A 21,463-nucleotide genomic window follows, 5' to 3' on the forward strand; every position below is an offset into this window, starting at 1 on the left:
ATCAATGATAACTTTACAGATATCTATTTATCTCTATTTTTTTTATTTAGTTAGGAAATTCTAGAATGTCTTAGGTTGACTTGTTCAAAAATTTAGGAGTGATTTTGAATGACCTTATAATTTACCGTTAAATCAATAGCTCCTTTATCTTAAGAAGACGTTCAAGCAGGAGGCCAATGAGAGTGATCCCTAAATGAATAATTAAATATATCTGTACCTGCAAGTTATTGTTAAATTGATCTTTATTATAGGAGGGTTTTAATATTTAATTTACAATTACGAACTTTTGAGAGATTGATTTTAAATACATTTGAGATAACATTGGTCACTTTTGTTGTTATACAATTATTGTTATTACGAATTTAATAAATCTATGTATAATAGAACTATATTTCTATAGAACTATAGAACTATAGAACTATATTTCTATCGAACTACTATAGAACTACTATAGAACTACAATACTACTATAGAACTACAAACCACTGTTTTAGAGATATATTGATATCCTATCCAAGAAAATTGGTAACGGAATTCGTTGCGCTTTGAAAAATCACCTTGGGAAACTAAAACAAAAAAATGTGCGTTATTAAAGATTGTCATAAATACTGTTGTATAATTTTAAGATTAAAAATTGAAACAGATTCAGATATTTGATTTTGAGAAATACTAAACGTCAGATTAAGAAAAAAAATTTTTTTAAAGTTATACTTCATTCGGCACGTCATAAAAAATGATGGTAGTGCATTTTCATAATGCACGTGCACAGTAAGACGTGAAAACTGCATGCTGGAGTGAGGTATCGAATCAATTAAAAGTAAATATTCACTTTAGTGATTAAGTTAACTCATGTACGAACGAAATTCAACAAACAAGTATTCAACAAAACACGTCATTTTCACTAGAATCAATAGAATAACATAAGGTAATAAAAATTTACTAAAAACTTATAAGAGTTTTTTCGAACATTTGAGGATAAGTGTTTGTAAGTATTAAGAGGCCATGAAGAAGATTTAGTTATGGTTGTAAGCAAAAAATTTTGGTGCATTATATTGAATTCAAATCTCCGTGGTTTTGATGAAATTTGAACCATTCAAATTTAAATAATAAAGCTAGGAAGCTACTCATGAGCTATTCCATGAGCTAAATTTATATGAAAAAAAAATTAACTGTATCGAAACGGAATTATTTTGACACGCAATTTTCACAAGGGTTTTGACAAACTCCCTCAGGAATAAAACAAAAAAAAAAATTTAATCGTGAAGGTGATTTTTGACAAAGATGTGGTGTTATCAAGCCCACCCGGATAAAAAAATTTATATATAATTGGGTATAATTAGATTTAAAAAATGGCCCGGCATAATTATATATAATTATATCCAATTATATATAATTATATGCGATCACATATAATTATATTAATTTTTTTTAAACATGGATAAAAAAATTGTTTTTTTTTTTTTAATTATATTAAAACCAATGCGATTCGGAGTATGATGTAGTAATCAAGAACTATTTTATCTGATGAAAAATTCCGGGCGTCTGCTGGGTTTGAACTCGACTTCTCCTGGTTATCAGTCCTGCACGCTGCTCACTGGTCTGAATCACATATTGTACCCGACAGAATCTATTAAATTTATTTACATTCAAACCCAAGAAAGATCAGATTTACATATAATTTTATGAAATTTCTTAAAATCCTATACAACTAAATGAAAGCAGTACATTTTTAATAGATTGTTTATTTTGACTATTGTTAATTTTTATATTGTTTATTTTCTATAGAAAATGAATTGTATGTTTTAATTGAAGAATTGAAAGTTGAACATAGTAAAATGATCAGTAATCTAAATATGTAAGCAGTAGTAAAACATATTATACCAGTTACAGAATCTGAAAATTACTTGTTAATAAAATTGAGAGAAATACAAAGTGTTTTTCAGTTATTAAGAGTAGAAGATTTTGTATGTAAGAGACCAAATAATTCAAAGAGAATTTGGTAATTTTATTGTAAAATTGGACTTAAATCCCTACTAATATTATAAATGTAAATGTAAGTTTGTTTGTTACGCTTTCACGCAAAAACTACTTAACCGATCATCATGAAACTTTGTAAATATATTATTGGAAATATTAGAAGTAACATAGGATACTTTTTATTAAAGAAAAAAATTTATTTTTCACGAAAGATAAAAAAATTGTTTGTCAAAAAATTTGAATCACATTGATTCAGTTCTATTGGAATGTAATGATCTTTGATATTTATCGATGGACTTCAACGCGAGCGAAGCAGTTGGTAAATGCTAGTTAAAAATAAAATCATTGTTTATAAAAAAGTAATCTTTGTCATCACTTTTTTCAACTTTGAAGATTTAGTATGATTTTCATTTAATCATACGAAAAATTTAAGAAAAATCATTATCTATAATATCATATAATTTAATATGATTTGATATAATTATACATAATTGTTTATAATCATACAAAAATTACGAAGAACATCATATATAAATTTTTAAAACTATACATAACTTTATATAATTATATATAATTTTATATAAATGGTTAAACACGAGAAAAACATTGTATGAAATTATATAGAATTATACATGGTTCTATATACTTTTACATAATTATATAGAATTATACAAAATGACCGAGAACATTACGTAGAATTATATATAATTATGTATGATTATATATACTCTTACAGAATTATACAAAAATAGCTAAAAACTTTCTATAGAAATATGGAGAATTATACATGATTGTGCATAATTATATGTAATTTTATATTATAATATATAATTTTGTGTTGTTATATATAATGATTCAAAAATCATCTAAACTATTATAAAAAACGATACATAACTATATATTAGACTGTGCCAAATAATTCGAAGATTTTATTTTTTCGGTCCCATGTCAAAATTTTGTTGTTACGAAAAAAAAATTGTGTCAAAATTTGAGTCCTTTATCTTCATTTTTCAGTTAGCGCTCGCAAAAAAAAAAGAATTTTCACCAAAAAAAGATTTTTTTCACTGATTTTTTTGGTTATAGAAAATTCAATATACCAAATATGAAAAAACCCTTAGTATGGTTTTGTAGGAAATTAAATTCTCTACAAAGATGATTTTTTGTTGAATTTAAAGAATCAACAGCTTCTTTTTAATAGCTAATTTAATTAAAATTTGTTCGATAATTTTTGTTTTAAATTATTGATCGACACGTATTAAACTACTTTTTAACGAAAAGAACTAACTAATACAATTTTTCAAGGAATATTTATAATCTAAATAACTTTTGTAATTTTTACAAGCGGAACTTCATTTTTTTCAAAAATTATCTAGTTGCCATTCCGAATCAAATGACACCTCAATAATAATTGTCGGAGATTGCTGAAGAAAGTTAACCGAAAAGGCACTTGTTGACTAGACTACAACTGCTGTTTTGAGTTACGAGCGCTATAGAAGAATCCGTTAACGAATAAAAATGACAGAAAAAGATATATTTTATTAATTTTGAAGCATGAATAATTTTTAAGTCAATGAGACTTATGAATAAAAAATTACGAAAAAATTAATCTTTTTGTCTTCATTATTTTTTTTAATAAAATTATTTTTAACTTCTATAGTGCCATACTACAATCGATTAAAGCATAAAAACTATTTTTTTAGATCATAAATATTCCTAGAAAAATAGTATTAGTTAGTTCTTTTCGTTAAAAAGTAGTTTAATACGTGTCCATCAATAATTGAAAACAAAAATTATCGAACAAATTTTAATTAAATTAGCTATTAAAAAGAAGCTGTTGATTCTTTAAATTCAACGAAAAATCATCATTGTAGAAAATTTAATTTCCTACAAAACCATACCAAAGGTTTTTTCATATTTGGTATATTGAATTTTCTATAACGAAAAATAAGTGAAAAAAAAACTTTTTTTGGCGAAAATTATTTTTGCGAGCGCTAACTGAAAGATGAAGGGAAGATAAAGGGCTCAAATTTTGACGCAATTTTTTTTTCGTAACTCTTAACGAAATGTTGATATGAGACCGAAAAAAAAAAAAATCTTCGATTTATTTGGCACAGTCTACTATATATGATTATGCATAATTCTGCATAATTATATATAAATATACAAAATTAAGGAAAAAATATATCCAGAATTATATACAATTATATATAACTCTGAATAATTATACATGAATCATATACAATTATATATGAATCATATATAATTATACATGATTCATATAAAATTATATATAATTGCACATAATCTTTTTTACCCAGGCAGTGCTCCCGTGAAAACCACGCTTTTATTCATTTAATTCATCAGAAAAACGAGTTTTTTCTGAGAAATCTTATTTAATCGATAAGAAATTTTTTTTAACTTGTTTTGTAGTTACTATTATTTGTCGGAGATAATATCGAGCTGGGTTTTCCTAGAGATAAGGGAATTCCCAATATTTTAGTTTGTCTGTTAGTTTTAAGAAAAATTGTAAAGCATAGAATATTTAATAATTATTTATAACTTAAGCCGATTATAATTTTTATGGTTATGGCAATGGGCTTGAGTCCAGAGTGACAATGGTCACCAAACGTAGCCGAGGTCACAGGATAGAAGTAAAAAGTATACAGTTAAAGATATCGACAGACAATGAGGGCTGTCGAAATATTTTTTGAGAGAAGAAGTATTTAGGGTACTGAGACGAGTAGTTCTCGTTGAGCATTGATCAAGTAAAGACATCGAATATATCCTCCTGACCCCGGATTCGTTCTCGGTCTCATTCCTCAGCGCTTTTACCTTGTATATTAATTATATTTGGATAATTAATCGTAGTATTGTTTATACAAGTTAGCGTACATTAAATTTCAAAATTTAGATCAGTGTTATATTTTAATTATTCTAAATTGATAAATAATTGAATAAACGAATCCAATAGACAGTACTAACGACCCTAATAATGCTTTTCCGACATCAGAAGTGGGATCAGAATCATTTGCTGCATTCTCCTCTGAGCAATTTAAAACTATTTTTGGAAATGCAAAGCAAAAGTATTGTGAAGCTAATGAAGGCTATCACAAAATCGGCGTCACTGAATCGTAGTATTTCACTACCGAAATTTAACCCGGGAAATTCAAACGCGGATTCGTTTACTTGGTGTGCGACAGTGAATGTGTGTTTGGTGGAATGTCTTCTGGGAGACAGTTCATTAATTATTGCAGCAATCGACGCTTTTTAAGGGATCTATTGAGTGGCGAATCAATTCCTGCACCGTGACAACTCTGCCAGGTTTTGTAATACATCGTGGTGAGTCGTTTTTATTTTGGTTTAATTCAGGAGCAGAATGCTCATTGGTCAAAGAAAGTATTGCGACTAGGATCGCAGGAAAACAGAAAAATAATTTAACAATTCTGAAGGGTATTGAAAATGTTAGCGTGAACTGTACTATACAAATTTTGTTTGACATATCTATTAAAAGCCATAAGTTAAAGATACTTTTTCATACTATTGCACATGATTATTTAAAATGTGACATATTTATTAGTCGTAAAATTCTTGGGCAAGGATTTGATGTAATCATAACTTCAAATAATTTAACTTATCTAAAAGTAATCAGGTTAATGCGTGTAATAAACTCAAATCTATTAGTAAAATACATTTTAATGATATTGATACAGATTAAAAGAATATACAGATTCATTTATTAAGGGGTTTCCAAGTACTTGTGTTAATACTGGGGTACTTAAAATATGTTTAGTTGACCCTAATGTAAGTGTACAAGGGCGACCGTATTGTCTTAGTATTGAGGAAAGGCAGGTAGTAAAAGAAAGAGTAGATGAACTATTGAAAGCAAATGTTATAAGTACCAATCGTTCATCTTTTGCAAGCCCTATATTATTGGTTAAAAAAGTAAGATGTTTTGGATCATCTATATGTTGATTATCATTCATTAAATGATAATACAATTAACGATAAATTTTTATTACCCCTTATTGCTAATCAGATAGCTCGAAATTCTAATGTAAAATATTTCACGTGCTGAGATATAGCTAGCAGATTCCACCAAGTCCCTGTTGAGACAGAATCGATTGACCAAACGGTGTTCGTAACGTCTGATAGAAAATATGAATATTTGACCATGTCATTTGGCTTAAAGAACGCACCGTCTATCTTTTAACGCGCTGTTGTAAGATCCCTCGGATAATTTGCGTATACATACGTCATTGTGTATATGGATGGTATTATGATTATAGCTTCAACTATCGAGGAAACGTTAGACAGACTTCAAAAACTAGTTGTTATTTTCATTAAATCCGTATTCTCTGTTAATTTTTCGAAATACTCGTTTCTCGAAACCCACAGGTAACAAAACCCTTATACCCTCTGACCTCAGGTAGCAAAAGAAATATTGAATGGACTGAGGTACATGAAAATATCCGTCAGAAAGTAATCTCTGTATTGACTAGTGAGCATGTACTATTGATCTTCAATCCGAACTTTCCTATAGAGTTGCATACAGATGCTAGCTCTGATGGCTATGGGGTTATATTAATGCAAAAATTTAATGGTTCAAATAGAGTTATCGAGTATTATAGCAAAGCTACTAGTTCAGCTGAGTCGCGATATCATCCATATGAATAGAGACTTTAGTTGTATTTAACGGAGTAAAGTTTTCCGCTATTATTTGCATGGCCGACTGTTCCTAGTAATTACGGATTGTAATTCGTTAAAAGCTTCTCAGAAAAAGGCTGACTTAACACCAAGGGTTCACCGTTGGGGGGATTTCTTACAGATTTTTAAATTTGATATCGTGTATAGAGAAGGTAAACGAATGGCTCACGCTGATTTCTTTTCGCGTAATTCTATTACGGAACAATTGCGTAGCAATTCAGATAAGATTTTACATGTGGTGGCAATAAGAAAAGATTTTTTCTTGAGGTCGCACCACTTGCTCCAAGATGTAGGTCGTACAAGCAAATCTAGAGTGATTTGGCTAGGGTATGACAGGCCAGTTGGTGAAGTGGCGGGGACAAAAGAAATCTGTTGGCCGCACTATCTGCGCCAGTCTGTAGTCGCAACTGCAAACTCAGGGTAGTTTGAATCAATTTTGTTTATCAAAATTGTCAGGGCGCGAAGGCCAGCTGGTGAGATGGCGGGGGCCAGAGATGAAGTTGTTGGCTGCACTATCTGCGCCAGTCTGTAGTCGCAACTGCAAACTCAGGGTAGTTTGAATCAATTTTGTTTATCAAAATTGTCAGGGCGCGAAGGCCAGCTGGTGAGATGGCGGGGGCCAGAGATGTTGTAAGCTGCACTACATATGTCATGCGTGGTTGACAATGTGGCGGGGGCTTGAGGTGTACATAGTTGGATTACTATGTGGGTACACAGTTTTACTGTATGATGTATACAGTTGCAGACCATTGTGAGTGCTAAGGGTCTATACCTGGGGTGGCAGTGAATATAGCTTGCATGTTATCGCTGGAATAGACAATCATAGAAATTTTGAAAAGGCATCCTCAAGAAAACTAATTTTATTTGATTTGATAATCGAAAGTTTTTGTCACTTGAATTAGCCTCTGAACAAAGAAAAGTTATATTTTCAAAAAAAAAAAAAAATATGACATAGCTTGTAATAAAATATTTAGATATGCACCCGAGGACGTGTGATCGTCAGGTTGGCCGTGTCGGAGACAATATGGAGTTAAGTTTTCCTAGAGATAGGGGAATTCCCAATATTTTAGTTTGTCTGTTAGTTTTAAGAAAAATTGTAAAGCATAGAATATTTAATAATTATTTATAACTTAAGCCGATTATAATTTTTATGGTTATGGCAATGGGCTTGAGTCCAGAGTGACAATGGTCACCAAACGTAGCCGAGGTCACAGGATAGAAGTAAAAAGTATACAGTTAAAGATATCGACAGACAATGAGGGCTGTCGAAATATTTTTTGAGAGAAGAAGTACTTAGGGTACTGAGACGAGTAGTTCTCGTTGAGCATTGATCAAGTAAAGACATCGAATATATCCTCCTGACCCCGGATTCGTTCTCGGTCTCATTCCCCAGCGCTTTTACCTTGTATATTAATTATATTTGGATAATTAATCGTAATATTGTTTATACAAGTTAGCGTACATTATATTTCAAAATTTAGATCAGTGTTATATTTTAATTATTCTAAATTAATAAATAATTGAATAAACGAATCCAATGGACTGTACTAACGCCCCTAATAATGCTTTTCCGACATATTTATTTCAATATGCTTTTTATCCATAATTTGTTTAGTTTAAATTATGAAAATCGCGTTTTAATCGAAATCACGATGTTTAGGCGAGAGGAGAGCATACCTGCGCGCTTCACGCTTAAAGCATGCAATTAGAAAAACGGTAGATCCTGAAGGCCATCCGTGCAACTTCCCGCTAAGTTCATACCTAGGTGCTTAAAATTGCAGTAATGATGTTCTTGAGCTCTCCGAGCTCAAAAATACAATTTATGTCTTATTTTGAGCTCTCTGAGCTTTTCTATGCTTTTGAGCTCTTCGAACTCAAAAGTCTGATAGAAGTTTTATAAAACACAATTTTTCAAATTTTCAAACCGCAATAACCTTTGAATGAATGAACCGATTTTCACGCGGTTGGCAGTATTCGACGCAAATTATTAAGCACCATAAAGAATCTGTAAGTTTAATTTGATCGAACCAAGAATTTCGGAGTCATTTCGAAAAAACACTTTTTTCGGATTTCTATCGTCAACGATAACTCACGAACGAATAAACCGATTTTTTTATGTTAAGACCTGATTAGTTTTTGGAATCGATCGGTAAAGTCGTTTAAAAGTTTTTCCAAAAAATATCAGAGTTATGTTAAAAAAATCCTTGCTTTCAAATGTTCCATCGAAGATATCTCTCGAATCAATTAACCGATTTTTACGTTCTTGGCGGTGATCGAAGCAGTTTTTTGAGCTCTAAAAATTATTTTATTTTATTAAAAACGATCCGAAAAGAAATGTCGAAAAGAAACGATCCGAAAAGAAATGTGAAAAAAACATTTTTTTTCGGTTTTCTTTCAACAACAATCACTCACGAACGAATTAACTGATTTCGCCCGGACTGGCAGCGATCGACGTGATTTTCTGATGTTAAGAATTGATGAGTTTTTGGAATTGATCGGTCAAGCTGTTTAAAAGTTATTCAAAAAAAATTACATTTGAAAAAATTTTTTTTCGTAGTTTTTTTTCAGATTTCTCAAAATCAAAAGCTCTAAAATTTGTCTTAATAGTATTTAAAATCTAAGTTTAGTCAAGCCGAGTTGACTACGAGTCTAGTAGTTTGCGACACCACCACTGAAAGGTGACCAACTACCGCATGGAGGGTCTTATTATGTGACTGAACAGAAATTTACATATTCCTTCCGATAGTGTAAGGGGATAAACCTTGGACTTGTGGCCGAGAGAACACCGGGTTCGATTCCTCAGTGATACAGAATTATTTTTTCGGTGACCTAAACTTCTTTTTTATATGAGTGATAGAAATTTACGATGTTGCATCGTGTCAATTACGATGTTTCAGTTCTGGTCCGGCACTACAATGTTCTATACTAAAAATTACGAAGTTTTCATTGTAATTTTTCGTACAATTTTCTTTCCGTGCACACACACAACCGGAGTCACGGTTAGGTCAACTATTATCTTACGCAGATGTTATCAGGACACGGCTGTTTCCGGGCGTATCTCCACCGCTTTAAGCATAATAATTCCCCAGAGTGCCCGTCCTGCTCAGGAGTCAATGAAGATGCAGAGCACGTCTTCTTTGAGTGCCCACGTTTTTATCCACAGCGAGATGAGCTGGAGAATATCCTGAAGAGGAAAATCCAACCAGAGACAATAGTAGAAGCAATGCTGTCATCAGAGGCTGGAATGCCACAAACACGTTTGTCACGGGAGTCCTCTCAGACCTGCGGTCCATAGAAAGAAGAAGAGCAAATGACGCCAATTAGAAGGAGGAAAGAATAAAACCTTAGCCTTTAGTCGAGTCGCCACATATCCAGGCCAAACAGCTATGCCTAGAATCCGTAAAAAGGATTCCCCCCCTTAATAAAAAAAAAAAAAAAAAAAAACACACACACACACACGCGCGTGTACACACACACACACACACACGCGCGCGCACACACATAAAGACGTATACACACACACACACACACACACACACACACACACACACACACACATACACATAAAGACGTACAGACACCATCGCCCGGGGGTAGTCAGGGAAGCTTCCTGAGACCTTGAAACGTCGAGATCTTATGAAAACTCAATTTTTGCAAAACGGGGTAAAACAAATAACTCCAATTTTTGAAAATCTTTGATTTTCTTAACGGAAAGTTAAAGACTATTGCAAAAGCAAATTTTATAATTAGCATAGCGGAATAGAACATAATTTTGAGACTCAGATGATATGGTACTGGAATTGAAGCTTATTTGAAAGTAATTGCACAGAGGATTAAAAATAGTAGAATTTTTTCGCGATTATTGAAATTTTTAATCTGCTCCTATTCCTGATCTAATTGATTGAGAGAAATAAATAAGCATGGAAATTTAATTTGATTAAATCAACTTTAAGATTCAATTTATGGAAATATGAAAAGATATCGCATTCAAAAGTTATAGCAAGGAAAACAAAAAAAAAAATTGAATTTTTCGAAATTTTTTGAAATTCTAAATCAGCTCGTATTTCTAAAATAACCGACTGATTCAAGTCATCTTTAAACTTAACCTCGGTAATTATCCGTAGAATATGAACGCGAAGTTTGATGGAGATCCGTTAAAAATTGTGAGAGTAGAGACAAAGCCGGTTGTATCGTATATATTATAACCAATTTTCCGCAGGGGGTCAACGATAACTTAACAAAACTTAATCTATATATATAGAAATGAATCCTTATTTCTCTTGGTCATGCCATCACGCGTTAACGGCTGGACCAATTTCACTAATTCTTTTTTTAATGAGTTTGTTATTGTCAGGAAAAGGTTCTTATGAAAGAAAAAATTAAGAAAATTGCGCGGGAATTTAGAAAATATAAGAATACTCAACCACCGTATAAAATCTATATCTTTATTTATAAAAATAAATTACTGGACCGAATTTGATAATTTTCCTTTGTACGTTATAATTAAAAAATGGTTTATAAAAAAAAAACATTTAAAAAAAATCGTAAATATTAGAAAATAGAAAAATTCAAAATTAAAGTGCAGCCAACATGTAATCGGGAGGTTCTAGGTTTAAATCCCAATCCGAGCAGTCTGGATTTTCTTACATCTTTATATATTTCTTCTGTGCGTGTGTTTGTTACTGAACTCTTCCGAAACGGCTGGACTGATTTTAATGGAATTTTTTGTGTGTCTTCCGGTGGATTCCAGAATGGTTTAGATTCACAATTCAGTCCACGGGAAAATGTTTATTTAATAGATTTTTTATTTATAAATAGTTGTTGACCTTGAGTACCCACATGCACTTTTCATATATTTTATAAATATCATATATATAAGATATATGAAAAAATTCATGTCGGTACTCAAATGAAAGCTCTCAATGAGTATAAAATTAGAATGGGATTATACACTACTCACAAAAATTAAGGGGTTATATACAGTTAGAATCTTCAAAAAATCGATTTTTTTTTTATTTTATTTTCTTAAGGAAGTACGAGCGCTAGGCGGGGTGGGGATAAGTATCCACTCTAGCGCGGTAAGGGGAAAGCAGTAACCATATGATTTTTCTCAATATATAGATATACATTTAACATTGGCTAATGGCGGGATTTATTTTTCTTTTAATTAATACACTTTAATTAGTCGGGCAAGTGTTAATTTTTTTTAATTAAATTTATCACTAATATATTTACTTTCATCCATAAGTTTTTTAAAAATATTCACCGACAGTTTTACGAGAAAAATACAGAAATGTATCAATGTTTGGAGGTTACCCCATAAGACCAATGTTAAATTGCTCAACTTTAAAGTTAATTATTTATTTAAATAATCGGGCAATCTCCTTCAAATTTTCAGAATTTGTTAAGACATATTTAAACTTCATATTAAAAAAAAATCAAGCCTTTTATCAAAAGTTGTCTTGGCGCTCGTACTTCCTTAATGTACATATATTTAAGAATACACACAGAAAATTTCATATCGTTCCGGTGAATATTTTCAAAGTTACAAGCAAATTTGAAAAGGCGTTTCAGAGTGCTTGAAGGACAAGGTCGGAGCGGCAGCGCCTACCTGGAACGCTATCCCTTTTATGCACCTGCCTATTGTAAATTCTCCCTTCTAATGTATTTAGATGTGTAAAGCAACAGTGTGTTAGTGTTTTGCTATACCTGAAATGTAAATTAGTATTTTTCTATCCCCAAACTGGAAAATATTTAAGAGTGGTAGTCAGTATAAACAACAAAGCCAAGCAGTAAACTTGTGAGTTTGTTCATATTTTTTTGTGTAATTTTTTGTGAAAATGAAGGCTTCCAGAGAAATGAAAAAATCTCTTAACATAACATAGTATTTGCAGCAATTTCTGAACATGTGAAATATAAGATCTGTGACGGAAATGTCAAGTTTCAAACTGCTTCTGAACGAGGACTTAGTATTAAAATTGTTTTGCTGTGTGATAAGTGTGCAGATCGTAACATAAATTCTAGTCCTTTTGTCGCGCATTCTTATGAAATAAATCGACGATTTTTATTTGTCATGAGAGTCCTCGGATTAGGGTTAAAAGGTGCAGCAAAATTTTGTGGATTAATGGACATGCAAGCCTTTATATCACAGCCCACTTACGATTTGATAATAGATAATATTCACTCCAGCATAAAAACAGCCACCGAAAAACTTTTTCAACAGACTTGTACTGAAGAAAAACATTTGACTTCCGAACATCAAGGCAATGAAGATTCGACAGAATTAACTGTATCTGGCGATGGTACATGGAAAAAGCGAGGGTTTAGTTCCCTGTACGGTGTGACATCATTGATCGGATACTATTCTGGTAAAATCATAGATATTGTTGTGAAAAGTTCCTACTGCAACAGTGTAAAACTTAGAAGAAGAAACTCAGTACCGAAGAATATAAGGAATGGTATGCAGAACATGAAGATACTTGCACTGCAAATCATTCTGGTTCTTCTGGGAAAATGGAAGTTGATTCAGTCATCGAAATGTTCCAACGTTCATTGAAAAAACTTGAAGTCATGTACAAAAATTACATCGGAGACGGTGACTCCAAAACGTACTCAGGAATTTTAAAGGCTGCACCTTATGGTGATCAAGAAGTTGTATGTGTAGGTGGTTTTGACCAAAACAACAACGAGAGCTGCAATCAACTGATTTGGAAAATCTCTCCCAAAATTGTTCCAGCCGGTTCGAAAACTGTGGAAATTGCTACATACATAGCTGCTGGCATATTTAATGAAGGAATGGCATCACTATTGTATTATATGAATGCAATAGGAATTACAGTTGGGCCCAATGTGCATTTATATGCCGAAAAAGAAGATGAGAAGCGCGTGAGCATTTCCGATCTCAGAGCGCGTGAGAGCACCTGAGATGGAAGAATGGCTCGCAGACAACATCAGCTTGAGTTATTAGAAGCTGCTGAATCGGCGGAGGGTGTATTATATTGTCCTGGAATAGACAACTCCATGTAAGTTAAAAAAAAAAAATTTTTATCCCATGTAAAGTGCATTCCAAACTTTAAACGCGTTTTTCTCAAAATGGTGTTTTCAAAGTCAGTGACCTACATTACTCGAAAACGGCTAAACCGATTAGTCTTAAATTTTAACACGACCTTCTTAAATATATTTTTTAGTAATGAATCGAAGATTTTTTCTCTCCGATAAATATTTTTAACTTCCCGCTAAAAATCTCAGATTTTCAAAAATCGGGAAGTTATTGTTTTCACCCCGTTTTACAAAAATCGAGTTTTCATCAGATCTCGACGTTTGAAGGTCACAGGAAGCTTCCCTGACTATCCCCGCGAGGTTGTCACTATGTCTGTATGTGTGTGTGTGTGTGTGTGTAAGTATGTGAATCACTTATAACTTTTGAACGGTTGAACCGATTTTATCGCGGTTGGTGCCATTCGAAAGGACTTCGCCAAACTTAAATTTCCTGAGAATTTGAACCGATTCGGACCGATAGATTTTGAGAAATTTTAAAAAATCTCAAAAAAAATTAGAAAAAAATCATTTTTGAAAGTGGTTTTTTTGGAATATCTCTTAAACGGCTCGATCGATCAATTTCAAAAACTAATCAGCTCTTAACGTCAAAAAACCACGCCGATCGGCGCTAATCCGATCAAAATCGGTTGATTCGTTCGAGAGATAGCGTGAACGAAATAAAACCGAAAAAAACCGAAAAAACTGTTTTTTTCACATAACTTCGTCATTTCTTCTCGGATCGTTTTTGATGATGTAAAATAATTTCAGAAGTTAAAAAACCGCGTCGATTGCCGCCAAAAACGTGGAAATCGGTTGATTAGTTCGAGAGATATCCTCGACGAAATATTTGGAAATACGGATTTTTTCAACATAACGACATTTTTTGGAATAACTTTCAAACAGCTCTACCGATCGATTTCAAAAACTAATCAGCTCTTAACATTATAAAACCACGTCGATTGCCACCAAGCTGGTCAAAATCGGTTGATTCGTTCGAGAGATATCGTGAACGAAAGAAAACCGAAAAAAGTGTTTTTTCAGAGTTACTCCGAAATTTCTAGTTTGACCAATTTAAACTTAGAAATTATTTATAAGGCTTAAAAAACTACGTAGAATGCCGCCAACCGCGTAAAAATCGGTTCATTCATTCAAAAGTTATTGCGGTATGAACATTCAAAAAATAGTGTTCCATGAAACTTCTATCAGACTTTTGAGCTCAAAGAGCTCAAAAGCATAGAAAAGGTATCTTTTTGAGCTCGGAGAGCTTAAAACAACACACAGATTGTACTTTTGAGCTCGAAGAGCTCAAAAAAGCGGCCAGGTATTAACGGAATTAGCGGGAAGTTGCAGGGATGGCCTTTAGGGTCAACCGTTTTCCTAATTTTTTTTTTTTTATAAACAATTTAAGGCCGAAATTTCGGTGAAAAATCGATTTTTTTTTTTTTTTGAGAAACCGCCATTTTGTGTAAAAGATTGTACTAGATTTAACATTATTTTAACGAAATCTGTTTGATTTTTTAATTTCAGATGATCCAGTTCCGAGATATAGTGGTCACCGCAAAACGTCTTTTTTGAGAGGAGCTCCTGGAGATCAGCTGTAGCTCTTTTTCAAATAAATATTTTTACTAGTACTAAGTCTTAAAATACAGTTAAAATATACCATAATATGTGTATAAATTTTTGGATCAATAAATTTAAAAGTTTTCTCAGAAAAAATTCTGGAAAATTCACTTTTTTTTGGCCGTCTAACTGTATATAACCCCTTAAGGGAATAAAAAAAAAATGCAATTTTTTTGTAGATTTTTGACGGGCTGTATTTCAGCGGAAAATGATTGTATCGCATAAATAAAAGATGGATTTTAAAGCGCTAAGACTCTAGTTTTTATATCTCTAAGTCAAAATTTAGGAATTACAGTTTCAACATGATCAGAAGAAATAGAGCAAAAAAAAATTTCCAAATTTTTGAATTTTTTTTTTTTCGCTCTACGGGCTCCGAAAAATTTTTCAGGCAAAGCGACCATATGGAACAGATAGCCTGTTTATTCAGATTTAATTTCTTTTTTCGTTTAGCTTGATACGACCATTTGTTGCGGAGATATCCGAGATTAGACAAAAAAGGACGTTTCTATCTTTAACCATCAATATCTCTGCAACCAATAATCGCACTGCAAAAAAAGGACAGTTTTGGAAATTGGAAGAAATTCCCAACAAAATCTCATAAAAAAATTTTAGAAAGAAAAATCTTATCGATGTACGGTACCGCTTTAAATAAAGTAGAAAAAAGTGACCTTTTCCGTTATTTTGGTTGATCGATTGTATCTTAACAAATATCGACGGGGAAGATAGACATTGCAGGAATTTTCACACCTCAATGTACATCTAAAAACCCTGTAAATTTTCAGATTGATCGATTGAGTAGTTTTTCCGCCCCGAGTAATCAAAATTTTGAAAAAATTAAAGGAATAAGATTTTATCCATTATCGTGCTGCAATTTTCAGAAAAATGAAAAATTGATTTTTTTTTGTTTTGCACTCAATTTGCCTCGCTTTATCAGTAAATTTGAATGCAAAAAAAAACGACAAACGAAAACATTCGAAAATTAAAATAAAAAAATCTTTTTTCTCAAAAAAAAAAAGTTCATCTTAATTTTCAAATTTTCAGTACAAATATAAATAATGCTGTGAAGCGGAAAAAAATAGGAGTTACGGTAATTATTACGTGAAGCGTTCCACATTCACGTAATAGGATATTGGTAGGAAAGGATTGAGAAAGGAATGTGGAGAGGATCATCTTAATGTGAGTTTACAGAATATGTGAGAAAAAATCGCGAGTAAAAAATCCGCTGTAAATTCATTAAATATTGGTCAGATAATTTTTTTTTCTATGAGTCAGTCCTTTTTTTCTTCCTACTTTCGGCGGTTTGCTCGAAAAATTAGAAGAAAATATATTTTTTTCAAAAACTGTACTTCGACGACTCCTACTGGTGAACCAGTGTGAGTTACACAAAAAAAAAATTAGGAAAACGGTTGACCCTAAAGGCCATCCCTGCAACTTCCCGCTAATTCCGTTAATACCTGGCCGCTTTTTTGAGCTCTTCGAGCTCAAAAGTACAATCTGTGTGTTGTTTTAAGCTCTCCGAGCTCAAAAAGATACCTTTTCTATGCTTTTGAGCTCTTTGAGCTCAAAAGTCTGATAGAAGTTTCATGGAACACTATTTTTTGAATGTTCATACCGCAATAACTTTTGAATGAATGAACCGATTTTTACGCGGTTGGCGGCATTCTACGTAGTTTTTTAAGCCTTATAAATAATTTCTAAGTTTAAATTGGTCAAACTAGAAATTTCGGAGTAACTCTGAAAAAACACTTTTTTCGGTTTTCTTTCGTTCACGATATCTCTCGAACGAATCAACCGATTTTGACCAGCTTGGTGGCAATCGACGTGGTTTTATGATGTTAAGAGCTGATTAGTTTTTGGAATCGATCGGTAGAGCTGTTTGAAAGTTATTCCAAAAAATGTCGAAGTTATGTTGAAAAAATCCTTATTTCCAAATATTTCGTCGAGGATATCTCTCGAACTAATCAACCGATTTCCACGTTTTTGGCGGCAATCGACGCGGTTTTTTAACTTCTGAAATTATTCTATATCATCAAAACGATCCGAGAAGAAATGACGAAGTTATGTGAAAAAATACTTTTTCGGTTTTTCGGTTTTCTTTCGTTCACGCTATCTCTCGAACGAATCAACCGATTTTGATCGGGTTGACGCCGATCGGCGTGGTTTTTCAAGCTTAAGGGCGGATTAGTTTTTGAAGTTGATCGATAGAGCCGTTTAAAAGATATTCCAAAAAAACTACTTTCAAAAATGATTTTTTTCTTATTTTTTTTAAGATTTTTCAAGATTTCTTAAAATCTATCGGTCCGAATCGGTTCAAATTCTCAGGAAATCTAAGTTCAGCGTAGCCCTTTCGAATGGCACCAACCGCGATGAAATCGGTTCAACCGTTCAAAAGTTATAAGCGAGTCACATAGTCACACACACACACACACACACACACACACACACACATACATACATACATACAGACATAGTGACAACATCGCGGGGGTAGTCAGGGAAGCTTCCTGTGACCTTCAAACGTCGAGATCTGATGAAAACTCGATTTTTGCCAAACGGGGTAAAAACAATAACTTCCCGATTTTTGAAAATCTGAGATTTTTAGCGGGAAGTTAAAAACTCGAAGGCTATTTTGAAGAACGTAAAATTCCCCACAAGGTCTATCAAACCGATTTGCAATATTGTAAAAGCCGTGTAAGCATTAGAAATTTAAAAAAAAAAAAAAAAAGAATTTTTTACATGCATTTTGAATCGGAAAATTTTAAATTTAAATTGTAAGTACTTAAAAATAATATTAAGAGGTCAAACTTGGTAAAAATTTCTTTTTCTATTTGTAGATTAATATTTTGCATGAACAGCGAAAAAAAAAAACTTTGCGGAAATGAACCGCCCTACTATATACTCGTAATCTAATTCGTTTTGGTTAATATCAGGGGTTTCTGAACTATTTTCCGAAGTATTTCGTTCGCAGTTGTTAGAAACTGACCTAACTGGGGCACTAGTTAAAGAAATAGGTGCCTTAAGGGTTTGGATCGCGGATATGTGAGCCTTAGTTGGTTTGTTAGAGATCACCGGAGCAACTCCTTGTTTTTCAGGATTTGGGTTTTTCGTAGAGTCGTAAACCAGCTCTTTATCGTATCTCGTCTGTGGTTCGTGAACAACAGACTGCAGCGTCCACAACGGTCGCAGTCAGTCTATGAAAGTACTTGGTTAAGTTTCTTTTGTAAATTTTCGAACATGTCCTGCATCGCGGCTTGGTAATTAGTTATTACGGATACAAGTACGTCCGAGTGGTCATTTTTTGGAATTTCGTTACGTGAGTTAACTGGGCTTAGATTCGACAATGCAAAAAGCGTGGTCTTTTGTTCTTTTTCCGATTTAATCGTCATCTTATTGGAATTCTTTAATTCCGATTTGGTAACAGTATTAAATTTTGTTCGAGTTTTTGAATTATAATCGGAATAAGTGTTAAATTTCGCTTTTTCGTTATTATGTGAGCGTTGACAAGAATCTACGACTGATTGCCAAGCACTAACGCGTTTATATAATATCAAGTACGTATCAATGTGATCTTCACCGAATTTGAGTCGAAATTTTGAATTGAATTTTTGAATAATAATTCGAATATGTTGGTGTTCAGGCAAGGGCTCGTCTAACTGAGCAAACGCGCATTGCATTCGGTTAATAAACGTGACTCCGAGTTCGTCATCGGCTTGGCAATAAGAATAAATTTCTTGTAGTAAAGTTTCATCTGATTGGTGGGTTTGCTATACTTTAAAGTGAGTTTTGAAAACTAACCAGTTAATAAATAAATGTTCATTCTGATAACACCAATCTAAAATGCTACCTGTTAGTGTTGAAGCAATAACCGGCTTAAAATTTTCTAAAGTGATATCATTACTGACCATTCGTTGTTCTCAGGTTTTAATGAATTTTTCAGCATCTAATTTAATAGATGAATCGCGTGGGGGAAAGAAAATATTCCATGATTTTGCAGTTCGGCAAATGTCATTAGTCCGTAAGGATGCGACTGTACTCGGGTACATGTACGAGGGAGCAGCGCTTGGGACTATGCCTGGAATAGTATATGTGTATTGCTGTGTCTGCGACGCAGGCACGTGAAAAGAGGCGATCGGTGCTGTATAAGTATGTGTCACGTGAGGTACAGTAGTGTGTGACTGTGCGTGTTTACCTGGTACATAGTATGGCATCGGTGGTGCTGTATAGATTTGAGTTACATACGGTAACGTGGTGTGTGATTATACATGTGTAGCTGGTAGATGCTGAGGCATCGGCGGTACGAGTGGTGGGATATACAGCGGCGCGTACGGTAAATGCGCAGCCCCACCGAGCGTCGAGTTTTGTACTGTAGAGGATGGAGGTATACTCGGAGGAGGAAAGCGAGGTGCTGACAACATAAAGTGATTTTCCGCTGAAAAATTTGAACTTGGGAATAATTCCCGCAGCTGAAACGCGTATGTGTTATTGGCAGGATTATTATTATTATTTACCGTTTCGGACATCGTAAAGCTAGGGTACTAGCAAAGGGTGGCATTAACTGATGATAGGCAGCTTTCCAGGCCTCTGCTTCAGATCTTAGTTGTCTAACTACTTCCTCAATAGTTTGAGTTGCACTGTTTGTATTTTTAGGGCCTTGTGCTCTACTTGCGTTATTATTATTTGTATTTATCGGGTCTAATAAGTCTTGAACTCGGCTTGTATCGTTACCGCTTGTATCTGCGGGGTTCACTAGGTCTTGTACTCCGCTCAAATCATTACGAATTACCTGAGTCGGATCAGTATTGTTGTTGTAACCAGTACTGTTGTGTAAGTCATTTTGTGAGTTATCCAGTCCAAGTAAATCGTCTGATAATTGTGGGTAAAGCCTTGTACTAGGGACTTGAGTCGGATTAAAATTTAATAAATTTTGATTTGATACAACTGGATTGGGATTTTGTGGGATCTGATTTGTATTACGGCTGACGGGTACCGAGAAGCGATTAACTGGGGTACGAGGAAGCATTTTGAATAACTTTGATATTAAATTTTATTTAATTATTTTCCGGGTGGATTAAATTTTCAGAGTATTATTTTATAATGACACACCTGACAAAGATTTTTAATCCTAAATTTTCTCGATGATTAATTTTCTCGGTGACGCATTCAAAGTAAATTTTATAATCCCGGATTTATTTAATGAGTATTCGATACTCAGTGTTATTAATTTAATCCCTAAATTTTAACGTTAATGTTAAGTTTAATACTCGTAATAAATAATATTAATATAATTATCGAAATTCGAACTGTAAGATTAAATAAAATAAATTATTTTAGCAGCGGTATTTAGTTTTAATAATAAAATATTTTCTACTAAATCTTTACTCCAAATAATGAAACTGAATAAGAGGTTTAGTTTCGGCTAAACAAAAGATATTTTGTAGAGAGATAAATCTAAAAGACTTTATTTTATTTCCGAACGTTTCAATACGTGGTATATGATGACCGATTTCTCGAAAGACGTTCGAGTAACGAGACCTTGGGTTATGTTTACTTTAGCCCGAGCGCGCAACGTGTTTATGGCTTACGACCCGGCACACAAAGTACAGTAGACAATAGATTTGTAGAGATTTGTACATCGATAAAGTTATTACTAAGATGCTTTTACTAAATTTCTACTGAGAGTACTTCTCAGCTAACATAAAGCAAATGACATCAGCATAATTGATTTTACAATGCTAGGATTATGATTTTACGATTTTATAATTTATGATATTCATACAATAGGAATATCTTCAAGTTATGATGCTTAAGAACTAAATGAATTAATATAAGAAATTTTGTCGATTTAGAACTTAATTTTATAAATTTTATAATTTATTTAATTTTTAACGCAAAATTTTTACTAGTTACATAAATTTTGCAGTTTTTATAAGAAAATTTTTGCTATTTAGATAAATTTTATAAATTTTCTGTAAAGTATTAAATTTTTAGTAACTTTTTAGTTTTATGAAAAGTGAATTTGTAATCTTATAACTTTACAAGGAATAGACGGCATTCATTTAAGGGCAGCGTCCCTGTTCGAGCGCCATTGAAACACTAAATTTTTCAATATTTTAAAAATTTAATT

At 32.8% G+C, this 21,463-nt stretch overlaps 1 protein-coding gene across 1 annotated transcript in view; it reads right to left on the reverse strand.

Moving 5' to 3' along the window:
* Nucleotides 1-280: 280 nt before the first annotated feature.
* LOC123259984 overlaps nucleotides 281-21,463 on the reverse strand; it is a 46,833-nt gene continuing 25,650 nt past the window's right edge. Inside the window, exon 3 of the mRNA XM_044720847.1 lies at nucleotides 281-566. Coding sequence (XP_044576782.1) covers nucleotides 510-566 — 57 coding nt within the window. The 3' untranslated portion in view covers nucleotides 281-509. The remainder of the gene's footprint in view (nucleotides 567-21,463) is intronic.

Source organism: Cotesia glomerata, linkage group LG1 (assembly GCF_020080835.1).
Source record: "Cotesia glomerata isolate CgM1 linkage group LG1, MPM_Cglom_v2.3, whole genome shotgun sequence".
Classification (NCBI taxonomy): domain Eukaryota; kingdom Metazoa; phylum Arthropoda; class Insecta; order Hymenoptera; family Braconidae; genus Cotesia; species Cotesia glomerata.